Below are 12,688 nucleotides of genomic sequence, written 5' to 3'. Positions count from 1 at the left end.
AACACAATATCTATAGATGTTTATAAAATACTTTTTTAAAAAGTCACCTCTGATATTCTAAACTGCCTGAAATCAAAGATTTATACAGCTATAACCATGTTAAAATATTTTGTAAGATAACCAAGCCAAATGCACCATGAGACTGAAGCAACTTTCTGCAGAGCTCTGAGACATTCACAATATCAACCAACAGATCTGCTAAGGCTATAAAGAATGGCCACAATGGCCAACGAAAGTAATCTGATAAGCTTCTCGAAGTAGCAAAGAACCTGGTGATCATTCCAACTAAGCTTCAGAAATCCTGTAAACAATCTCAGTGCAACACTCCAGCATATCTTAGATTTATGGCAGTGGTCAGATGTTTGGTCTCAGTTCTACCATGATGAGTGTGGCATCAATAATCAGCTGCTCAATACAAGTCAGCATAACAGTGAAAGCATTGTGTTATAGGAATGTTCTTCAACTAATTAAAACCTGTTAAGACTGATCAGAAACTGAATGTAGAAACGCAAAGAGACATTATTAAGGTAAATCTGGAGCTCTAAATGTACCACAGGCCCAGAATGAAGGTCTTAAACTAAAGAAATCTACCATAAAAAAGAAAAAAAAAGTTTCTCAATTGCTGGTTTGTTGTCAGCACTCAGTTTAATGGAACTGGTGACTTTCACATCTGGAAAAAACACAATTAATGCTGAAAAGTGTTACAATATTACTTCAGGGAGCAGACATGACACCATCTTGGGTTTTAGCCATCACTTTTTTATTATCTCCACACCACCCTCCGGTGGCTTCCACATGAACTGCACCTTAAACAACAACTTCACTCATATCATGACATCCCCCCCTTTTTTTTTTTTTTCAACAACAGGGGCAAACAACAAAGTAACTCACAACACCACTCAAGGCCCATGACCAGTGGAAAAAAGAAAGGGAGAAAAAAATGCCTCTTTGCATACTCACATTTCTCTCTTGTGAACACATTTTTTCTTCCCATTTTTTTTTTAAGTCAAAGCATGTACTCAAAACATAATGTTCATTTTATTCCTCAATAAGCCTTCTGGGCTTGGAAACAATACGTCCACACACAGTTTTGGGTGGGGAACTTGGAAACTCTGTGGGAGTGACATTTTTACTTTGCATGTCCATCTCACTTTGTCCCTGTGTTTTATCACACTCATTTTGCTGTGTCACGTTTTGATTGTCCCTTGACTGCCTTAGAAACTTTCTGTTCCTTCTATATGTCTGTCCATCAGGCATCTGAACAACATAAGATCTTGGATGTTCAGATAAACCTGTCACCTGAGCTGGATTCCATACACCCTGTTGCCACATTCTGACAGCATTCTGACACATTCTGACAACCTCAATGAACTTGGAATAGTAATCCACTAAGAGGAGATATTCCTGCTGGTCAAAGGTAAATAGGTCCACACCTATCTTCTGCCAGGGTCTTTCAGGAACAATATGTGGATGTAGTGGTTCTTTGTTCAGACGTTTCTGATGAGTACTGCACACATCCCAGCAGTTCACCATCTCTGTGATACTCTGTGACATTCCAGGCCAAAAGAGTACTTCTCTCGCTCTGCGTCGGCAGCTTTCAATACCCAAGTGACCCTCGTGAATGCGCTTTAGCATTTCTGCTCTCAGTGCTGAAGGAACAATAAGCTGCTCTCCTTTGAACAGAACTCCATCCACTACTGAAATTTGTTCCCTGTAATTCCAATACGCTTGGATTTCTGTTGCAGCTTGGTTTTCTTGTTTCTGGCCATCCATTCAGAACTGTCTCTGTAAGTTTAGTCAGTGTCATATCATTCCTTGTTTCCTTTCTGAATTCCTTTAGTTTTGCACTTGTCACAGGTAAGTTGGAAATTACCATGTGCACCTGGTCTTCTATCTCATTATCAGATGAGCTGGTCACTGGCAAATATGCTCTGGATAATGTGTCTGCGATGTACATTTCACTTCCTGGCTTGTACTGTACTTGTACCTGATATTTTTGCAGTCTCATTAGGAGTCTCTGTATTCTTGCTGGAGCACTGCTCAACGGCTTTTTCATTATCACTTCTAGTGGTTTGTGATCTGACTCCACGTTCACTTCTCTGCCATACACATACTGATGGAAACGCTCTGCACCAAACACAATTGCCAACATCTCCTTTTCTATTTGTGCATAACGCTGTTCAGTCTCTGTTAATGAGCGTGATGCATAAGCAACTGGCTTGCCATCTTGTAGTAAGACAGCACCGAGTCCACTTTTAGAAGCATCGACAGATAGTGTTACTGGAAGCTGTACATCATAGTATCTAAGCACAGGAGCTTCAGTAAGAATTGTTTTCAATTTGTTGAATGCGTGCTGATGCTCACCTTCCCACTGCCATGCAACATCATCTCTGGTAAGGCCGCGTAATGGCTCTGTGTGTTGTGACATGTTTGGAATGAACTTTGCTAGGTATGTCACCATACCCAGAAATCGCTCCACATCTTTTTTGCACTCTGGTGTAGGCATTTTCTTTACTGCCTCTATCTTGCTCTGATCTGGTTTCAAACCATCTGCCGAGAAGATGTGGCCAAGGTATTTAATTTCCTCCAGGCCTACCTTGCATTTGTCCTTGTTCAGCTTAAAATTTTTTGCTCTTGCTCTCTCCAGCACTTGCCTCAGTCTGTCGTCATGCTGTACTTTAGTCTCTCCCCAGATCAAAAGGTCGTCTATGTATGTCTCGACGCCATCAATCCCCTCAAACAGCTGCCTCACCGTCCTGTGGAATACTTCTGGAGCTGAATTAATTCCAAAAGGAAGGCGAAGGAATCTGTAACGACCAAAAGGTGTGTTGAATGTACAGAGACGAGAGCTGGCTTCATCCAATTTAAGTTGCCAAAATCCTGAGCTTGCGTCCAGCACAGTGAAGTATTTGGCCTTTGCCAGTCGGCTCGTTATCTCTTCAACTGTTGGCAACTGGTAGTGCTCTCTCATGACTGCTGTATTGAGATCACGTGGATCTAGGCAGACTCTCAGTCGTCCAGTAGCCTTTTCCACAATGACGATTGGATTTACCCACTGGGTAGGCTCTTCAATTTTTGTAATCACCTCCATTTTTTCCATTGTGTCCAGTTCTACTTTGAGTTTTTCTCTCAAAGTGACAGGGATTTTTCTCGGTGGATGAACTTTTGGTACCACACTATCATTAATTTGAATGGTGTGTTCTCCCTCAAGGCAACCTATCCCCTCAAACACATCAGCAAATTCTTTGAAGATGTCCATTTCATCACTTTTATTCAGTGCCATCACTCTCTTGATGAGTCCCATTTCTTCACATGTTTGAATTCCCAGAATTGGCTTGGTTTCTGATTTTACGACAATGAACTCCAAAGCAAAACTTTTCTTTTTGTATTTCACTGCCCAAGTGCACTTTCCTTTAACTGCTATTTTGTCTCCGGTGTATGTTGACAACCTGACATTTGTGGGTCTAAGCATTTGCTTATTTCCTATTCTTTGTAGTAGACTGTAGGGAACCACATTGGCTTGTGCACCAGTATCAAGTTTGAATTTCACAGGTTTGTGGCCAACTTTTATTTCTACAGTCCATTCATCTGTTCGTGTCTGTGTTTTTGCATTTACAGCTCCAATGAACAGACTTGCCTGCTGATCCGTAGCTTCATCGGCGACAGTGTGCACTTTTCTCGATCTACACATTCTGGCAAAGTGATTCATTTTCCCGCAGTTCTTGCACTGTTTGCCATAAGCAGGGCATTGGCGTAATGCATGCTTAGTTCCACATCGTTTGCAATTAAACGTGCTTGCTTGGTCTTTGTCGTTCAGTTTCATCTTACTTTGTCTGTCTTTTTTGCATGTCTGCTTATGTCTCACTGCATCTACGTCTTTACTTTCATGTGCAGAGACTTGAGCATTGTGATCCTCCTCATGCATTTGCTTGATTTGAGCTTTTGTGGTCTCAGCTGCAATGCAAAGCTGAACTACTTTTTCGAGAGTAATATCATCTTCTCTTAACAGCCTTTCTCTCATTGCATCCGATGTAATTCCACACACTACGCGATCTCTGATGAGGGATTCTTGCAGTTGTCCAAATTCACATGACTTGGCCCTTAGTTTTAACTCTGTGATGTACTGGCTAATTGGCATATCCCCTTGCACACACGTGAAAAACTTGTACCTTTCATAGGTTATGTTCTTCTTTGGGTTACAGTATTCCTCAAATTTCTCCATTATTTTCATCAGCTTATGCTCATCACCATTTTCCGCAAACGTGAAGGTATTGTACACTTCAACCGCTTCCTCTCCAGCAACGTGAAGAAATAGTGAAGATTGTACCTTGGGTGGCTTGCTAGCACCTCCTGTAGCCGCGAGATACAGCTCGAACCGTTGCCGAAACCGTCTCCAATTTTCCGAGAGGTTCCCTTGCAGCAAATCAAGTCCAGCTGGCGGCTTAAGCCCTTCCATGTGTGCGACACTCTTCTATAGCCTTATCAGTTCACTTCTGACACCATGTTACGATATTACTTCAGGGAGCAGACATGACACCATCTTGGGTTTTAGCCATCACTTTTTTATTATCTCCACACCACCCTCCGGTGGCTTCCACATGAACTGCACCTTAAACAACAACTTCACTCATATCATGACAAAAAGTATATACACATATGCTCCCATCCAGATGGCATATTTTTTTTAAAAAGGCCTTGCATATTTTAGCAAGACAATGTTTAACCACAAACTGCACTAATTACAAAGGCATACCTTTTCAGAAGACGAGTCGAGGTGCTGAACTGCCCTGCCTGCAGGCCAGACCATTCAACTGAAAACTGAAAATTTGGCCTATCAACCATTCCTTTAACGTTAGCTAGTAATGACTTCATGTACTTCTTCACAAATAAAATTTTAAGAGAATTTTAATTTTAAGAGTAATTTTTAGAGAAAAAAATTACTCATTATCATCTCACAGATGTAGTGTTATCTACAGCTCCTTTCAGTACCATTTATTTAGAGTCTTTTTCTCCAATTGTTCTGTCTGAGTTAATTGCAGTAATTACTTCCTCCAAACCATCAACATGTCTTTTAGAGCCCATTGCTACAAGACTGCTCTAAGAAGTCCCACAATTAATTACTCCAACCAGTCTCTAATAATTAGATATGTACCACAGGCCTTCAAGCTGGCAGTAGTTAAACTGGAACTTATAAGGCCATCTTATGAGGCCATCTCTTGGCCCAGCAGTCTTAGCTAATTATAGGCCAATCTCCAACCTTGCTTTTCTCAGAAATTCTTGAGAAAGTAGTTATAAAACAGCTAACAGATCATCTGCAGAAGACTGACCTATTTGAAGAGTTTAAGTCAGGTTTCAGAGCCCATCACAGCACAGAAACAGTGTTAGGTTTTGTATTGTTGATTGTCATTTATGCTTAGAAATATTTAACCATATATGCTTAGAGGTGTATAATCATTTGTAGATTGAAAGAATGTCTCATCCTAGGAGGTCTGTAACAACTCTGTGTAGCATAAAGAGGGGAGTGCGTTCACTCCTCTACAGATTGTTCTGGCATAGATCACACACCTCCTAGGAGAGGTCGTATCTTCTCTTTGCTGATATATGGTTTAGCAAACACACGTATATAAGATAAGATAACCTTTATTAGTCCCACACGTGGGAAATTTGTTTTGTCACAGCAGGAAGTGGACAGTGCAAAAGTTATGAGGCAAAAATTAGAATACAATAAGAATAAATACAGTACACAACTGTACAGAATAGAATAAAATACTATATACAGTAGAATAAAATAAAATAAATATACAATAAGATAAAAATAGAATACAAATACAAATACTATATACAACTGAGTAAAAAATACAACGATGACAGAAAGGATTATTGCACTTAGTATTATTGCATATGTATGGATGTGTGTGCTTGATCAGTTAAAGTCTTTATTGTGGAGTCTGACAGCAGTGGGGAGGAAAGACCTGCGAAATCTCTCCGTCCCACACCGTGGGTGCCGCAGTCTCCCACTGAAGGAGCTGCTCAGTGCTGTCAGAGTCTCCTGCATGGGGTGGGAGATGTTGTCCATCAGGGATGACAGCTTAGCCGCCGTTCTCCTGTCACTCACCACCTCCACTGGGTCCAGAGGGCATCCTAGAACAGAGCTGGCCCTTCGGATCACCCTGTTCAGTCTCTTCCTGTCCCCGGCAGAGATGCTGCCGCCCCAGCAGACCACGCCATAAAAGATAGCAGAAGCCACAACAGAGTCATAGAAGGTCTTCAGGAGTGGGCCCTCCACTCCAAACGACCTGAGTCTCCGCAGCAGGTACAGCCTGCTCTGCCCTTTCCTGTAGAGGGCGTCTGAGTTATGAGTCCAGTCCAGTCTATTGTTCAGATGAACACCAAGGTACCTGTAGCTGTCCACAGCCTCAATGTCCATACCTTGGATGTTCAGTGGTTGCAGTGGAGAATGCTTGTGCCTGCGGAAGTCTACCACCAGTTCCTTGGTTTTACTGGCGTTGATCTGGAGGTAGTTCAGCTGGCACCAGTCCACAAAGTCTTGGGTCAGACCTCTGTACTCCTTGTCGTCCCTATCAGTGATGAGGCCGACTATTGCAGAGTCATCAGAGAATTTCTGCAGGAAGCACTGGGTGGAATTGTGGGAGAAGTCTGCAGTGTAGATGGTGAAGAGGAACGGAGCCAGAACCGTTCCCTGTGGGGCCCCCGTACTGCAGACGACCCTGTCCGACACACAGCCCTGAGTCCTCACATACTGTGGTCGGTCGGTGAGGTAGTCCAGGATCCAGGTAGTGAGGTGATGGTCCACTCCAGAGTTCACCAGCTTGTCCTTTAGAACCGAGGGAAGAATGGTGTTGAAGGCACTGGAGAAATCAAAGAACATGATTCTCACAGTGCTCCCAGCGGTCTCCAGGTGAGCGAGGGAACGATGTAGGAGGTGAATGACGGCATCATCCGCTCCAATCCCAGGCTGGTAGGCAAACTGAAGTGGGTCCAGTGATGAGCTTATTAGGCGCCGAAGCTGAGCCAGGACCAACCGCTCCAGGGTCTTCATCAGGTGGGATGTCAGAGCCACCGGCCTGTAGCTGTTGAGGTCCTTGGGGCGTGAAGTCTTTGGCACTGGTACAACACAGGAGGTTTTCCAGAGCTGTGGGACTCTTCCCAACCTCAGGCTCAGGTTGAAGAGGTGCTCCATCACCCCACACAGTTGGTCCGCGCAGGACCTGACGACCCTCGAGCTGATGCCATCTGGACCCGCTGCCTTCTTGCCATTAATCCTCCTCAGTTCCCTCCTAACCTGGGTGGTTGAGAGAGACAGGCTGGAGCCTTGTGTTGAGTGTGTATTGGATGCTGCAGTTGGGGGTGGGGGGGAGTGAGCAGGGTGAATAGAGGAGGTGTGAAGTGTCTGAGGTGGAACAGCAGCAGTGGGGGTGGGTGAGTCTGCAGCCGATGTTGCAGACTGCCTCATGGCTGAATCAAATCTGTTGAAGAAATGATTCAGTTCATTTGCCCATCTCACATCCCTCCCAGGCAGAGAGTTCTGCTGTTTGTGGCCCGAGATGGTTCTGAGGCCTCTCCAGACTTCACCAACGTTGTTTTGTTGAAGCTGGTTCTCCATCTTCTACCTGTAGCTCTCCTTCCCATTCCTTATCAGTCCCCTCAGCTCTCTCTGCACCCTTTTCAACTCCTCTTTGTCTCTGGATTTGAAGGCCCTCCTCTTCTGCTTGAGGACGGTTTTAATTTCTGGGGTAATCCAAGGTTTGTTGTTGGAGAAACACCGTACAGTCCTGGTAGGTACAGTGTTATCCACACAGAAGTTTATATAGTCAGTAATGCATGTAGTAAGGCTGTCGATGTCCTCTCCATGGTCATCACAAATCACCTCCCACACAGTCGACTCAAAACAATCCTTAAGAGCCTCCTCGCTCTCCTCTGACCATCTCTGTACTGTGCGGGTGGCTGGTGGCTCCCTGCGCACTAAGGGCTCATACACAGGGACAAGGTGCACCAGGTTGTGATCAGATCTGCCCAGGGGAGGGAGAGGTGATGAACTGTATGCCTCTTCTGCATTGGCATACAGTAAGTCCAGTGTTTTATTGACTCTGGTTGGGCAGGTCACATACTGGGTGAAGGTGGGCAGTGTGGAGTCCAGTGAGGCATGATTGAAGTCCCCTGATATTATGAGAAGGGCTCTCGGTGATTGTGTTTGCAGTCTGCTGACCACAGAGTGGAGAGAGTCACAGGCTGCATCCGCGTTGGCCGAGGGGGGGACATACGCTGTTATCGCGATAACATGCGAGAACTCCCGGGGCAGGTAGTACGGACGCATGCTAACGGCTAACAGCTCAATGTCTCTGCTGCAGAGTTGCTCTTTTACAGTGATGTGCCCAGGGTTACACCATCTGTCGTTCACAAAAACTGCCAGTCCCCCTCCTTTCCTCTTACCGCTGTCTCTGGTCCTGTCCGCTCGCAGCAGCTGGAATCCCGGTAGTGTCACGCTTGTGTCCGGAGTTAGCGATGTTAGCCACGACTCCGTTAGCATCATGATGCTACATTGCCGGTACTCCCTCTGTGACCAGGTTAGCGACATGAGTTCATCCATCTTATTGGGCAAAGATCTTACGTTTCCAATAATTACAGAAGGAAGAGATGGTCGATAACGTCTCCTTCTCGGGCGACGGCGCTCCTTCCCAGCACGACACCCCCGTCTTTTCCTCCTCAGCTCGCTGGGAATATCGGGTCTGTCCGCCGGCAGTACCGCTGCAGGACGCAGCGCTAACAGCTGATCCTTACTGTAAACAAAGGATCTCTGCTCTGGGTCCCCAGACACGGGTGAAAAAAGTAGAAATAAACTGAGAAAAACGACCAGGACTAGCACAAAGCGGTAGAACATGGTTGCAGAGTCTAATTACTAATACGTTAGTTATAAAAAATTACGAGAAAAAAGATAAAGAAAGAAAGAAACTCAGAATGAGCAGAGCTGCTGTAACAGGCTGCCGCACACGGGGGGCGCCGGAAGTAGAAATATTTCTTTAAGTATAAGAGCCTTTTGTTCAGATGGAGCCCTAGACTCCTGGCACCAGCCTTTGGGGAGTCTTCACAGGGTCACATCTTGACCACACACACACACACACACACACACACACACACACACACACACACACACACACACACACACACACACACACACACACACACAGTATTCTTTGTTCACATGTATACCTATGTAAGGTGTTATATGTTAATGACCCTATGCATATTCATGTAACCACAATAAAAGGAGTGCTATGGGGGACCTGGCTGAGAGTCTGACGGAGGTCAAGTGGTGGAACGACACTTGGCTCCAGGCAGGACTCCCTCATGCATGAGTAACATGAAGAACTTTGCCTACTTCGGGTCTTGCTTGCTGTGTAATTATATTGTCCTCAACGTTCCAGCGAATAGGTTCAAGCTACAAACCTATCAAACAGCTTTAGTGAAGGTTACAAATGTTACAAATCTTCTTCAGTGTTCGATACCATTAGATCCTGTCGACCATAATATTCCATTAGAGTGATTAGAGCATTACAGCAATAGAGTATTACAAGTACTGCACTGCAGTGGTTTGTATCATATCTATCTAATAGACTCTAATTTATACATGTAAATGGAGAGTCCTCTTCACACACTAAGGTTAATTATGGAGTTCCACAGGGTTCCGTGCTAGGACCAATTCTGTTTATATTATACATGCTTCCCCTGGGCAGCAGCATCATCATCACTCTGAATGGCATTACGTTGGCCTCCAGTAACACTGTGAGGAACCTTGGAGTTATTTTTGGCCAGGATATGCACCTTCAATTAAACAAATATGTAGAACTGCTTTCTTCCATTTGTACAATCTCTCTAAAATTAGAAATATCCTGTCTCAGAATCATGCTGAAAAACTAATTCATGCAATTATTACTTCTAGGCTGGACTACTGTAATTCATTATGATCAGGATGTCATAAAAACTCCCTAAAAAGCCTTCAATTAATCCAAAATAGTGAATACCGTATCACCTAGAGCACTTTGCTCTCGCACTGCAGGCTTGTTGTTCCTAGAGTATTTAAAAGTAGTGGCAGAGCCTTTAGTTTTCAGGCCCCTCTTCTGTGGAACCAGCATCCAGTTTGGATTCGGGAGACAGACACTATCCCTACTTTCAAGATTAGGCTTAAAACTTTCCTTTTTAAAAAGCACATAGTTAGGGCTGGATCAGGTGACCCTGAATCCTCCCTTAGTTATGCTGCAATAGGTCTAGGGTGCTGGGGCATTCCCATGATGCATTGAGTATTTCTTCTTCAGTCACCTTTCTCACTCACTATGTGTTAATAGACCTCTCTGCATTGAAACATACTTGTTATTAATCTCTTCCACAGCATGTCTTTTGTTCTGTCTTCCTTCTCTCACCCCAGCCGCTTGCGGCAGATGGCCGCCTCTCCCTGAGGCTGGTTCTGCTGGAGGTTTCTTCCTGTTAAAAGGGAGATGTTCCTCCCCACTGTCGCCAAAGTGCTTCCTCATAGTGGGTCATATTTTTGTCTGTATGTATTATTCTAGGGTCTACCTTACAATATAAAGTGCCTTGAGGTGACTGTTGTTGTGAATTAATGCTGTATAAATAAATTGAATTGAAAATGGAAAATGTCATTTGTCCCTGGGGCATTCTAAGTGTAGAATGTAAAAAAGAATTTACACAATTGTATGATGAGCTTCCCATGACAAAATGTGACAAAATGTTAGGGGAAAAACACTTTCTGAGTGTACTGTGTGACTTATCTAAAAGAAAAGTCTAAAAAAACCCCAAAACAAAACAAAAAAACTACAGTCTGACATCAGCTAGTTGAGTTATTCATCTTGTTCCTGCAAAAGACAGCTCATGATATAAATCACCGGATTTGGTCATTATAATTAAAAATAGCAGTCACCAGATGATGGTTAGGGAAGGTGGATTGTTATCATGTCCTCACACATGCAGACAGGTGATAAATTAGGATTAGGTGTCTTTGTAATGTTGTAGGGGTTTAATTCTGATTCTATGTATTTATATATATTTATGTATTAGTTTGCATACAATTTTGTGTGTTTCATTCGACATTTGTCCACACTAGACTCTGTTCAGGAAGGTTGCTGTGGTCTGCTAGTAGATCCACTAGCCACCAAGCATTGCTGTTCTGTCCTGCTTCCTTCTCCCTTATGCTCTTCCAGTATTGCTCAGTCTGGTCGAGTCTGAGATGCTGTTCTCATATTGTTCCCCTGCCACTCAGAGTACACCTTCGATGGTTCTGTGGAGAACAGCCGGTTTATTCTCCTGCCTTCTATTTGACTGCATGTTGGCTGTTCACAGCAAAATCTTCCAAATACAAGCACCACACCTCCAATCAACTCAACTTTTTTTTTCCTTTTTCAGGCACAGTTTCTGTAGATCTTTTTTCTGTGCTATTTTATCATCTATCTGAAGAAGCTTTGTGCTGCACTTTAAGTCTACACCTTTTAGACCTTACAACTTTTTGCAAGTTCTTCTCATTATTCTTGCTTTTCTGCTTGCTTTTTTAGCAGTTCTTTATATTTCTGTTATATTTCTTCATAAGTCACCATCAAGTGTGGGATCTACCAAGGAGATGCACTGTCCCCACTACTGTTCTGCAAAGGCCTGAGCCCCCTCAGTGATATAATCAAAAAGACTGTCTACGGATACCGACTTTGGAATGGAGCAGTCATCAGCCATGTTCTCTACATGGATGACATCAAGCTGTATACCAAGAGTGAATGAGACAATCGATTTATTGATCCACACCACCAGGATATACAGCAGTGACATCGGAATGACTATTCAGATTGGGGAAGTGTAGTTGGATGGTACCAAAGAGAGGGAAAAACTGAGGGGGCTTGAACTACCAAAAGGCAACATTGCAGACATTGAGGACAGCTACAAGTACCTGGGAATCCCACGGGCAAATGGGAACGACGAGGAGCCCGCTAGGAAAGCTGCAACCACCAAGTACCTGAAGAGGGTCAGGTAAGTCTTGAGGAGTCAGCTGAACGGTAAGAATAAGGGCTATCAACACCTACACCCTGCCCATGGCCAGGTACCCTGCTGGCATAATAAGCTGGTCAAAGGAGGAGATAGAAGCCACTGAAATCAAGACAAAGAAGCTCCTGGCCATACATGAAGGGTTTCACCCCAAGTCCAGCACCCTGAGGCTGTATGGTAAGCACAAGGAAGGAAGCCGGGGACTAGTGAGTGTCAGCACCACAGTCCAGGATGAGACAACAAACATCCATGTATACATCAGTAAGATGGCCCCAACAGACCGTGTGATCAGCGAATACCTCAGGCAGCAGAAACCCAAGAAAAAGGAAGAGGAGGGGGAACCATCATGGAAGAACAGAGGAAGTAACTGACATACAGAAATCCTACCAGTGGCTGGACAAAGCTGGACTGAAATACAGCACAGAGGCGCTAATCATGGCAGCACAGGAACAAGCTCTGAACACAAGATCCATAGAGGCTGGGGTCTATCATACCAGGTAAGACCCAAGGTGCAGGCTGTGTAAAGATGCCCCTGAGACAATCCAGCACATAACAGCAGGGTGCAAGATGCTAGCAGGCAAGGCATACATGGAACGCCATAACCAAGTGGCCAGAATAGTATACAGAAACA

The 12,688-nt window shown here is 44.2% G+C and overlaps 1 protein-coding gene across 1 annotated transcript; it reads right to left on the bottom strand.

The window, feature by feature from the left end:
* Positions 1–1,503: 1,503 nt before the first annotated feature.
* Positions 1,504–4,571, bottom strand: LOC120723214. Its single transcript, XM_040014559.1, has 2 exons — positions 2,312–4,571; positions 1,504–2,047 (listed from the first exon to the last, which is right to left on the bottom strand). The coding sequence occupies exons 1-2, from the start codon at positions 4,454–4,456 to the stop codon at positions 1,598–1,600; spliced, it is 2,595 nt and encodes an 864-aa protein (XP_039870493.1). The 5' UTR covers positions 4,457–4,571; the 3' UTR covers positions 1,504–1,597.
* Between the last annotated feature and the right edge of the window lie 8,117 nt (positions 4,572–12,688).

The sequence above is a fragment of the Simochromis diagramma genome, unplaced genomic scaffold (assembly GCF_900408965.1).
Source record: "Simochromis diagramma unplaced genomic scaffold, fSimDia1.1 OVJJ01000186.1, whole genome shotgun sequence".
NCBI lineage: Eukaryota > Metazoa > Chordata > Actinopteri > Cichliformes > Cichlidae > Simochromis > Simochromis diagramma.
The sequence above is the reverse complement of the archived record's forward strand: the minus strand, read 5'-3'. Positions and strand labels throughout refer to the sequence as shown.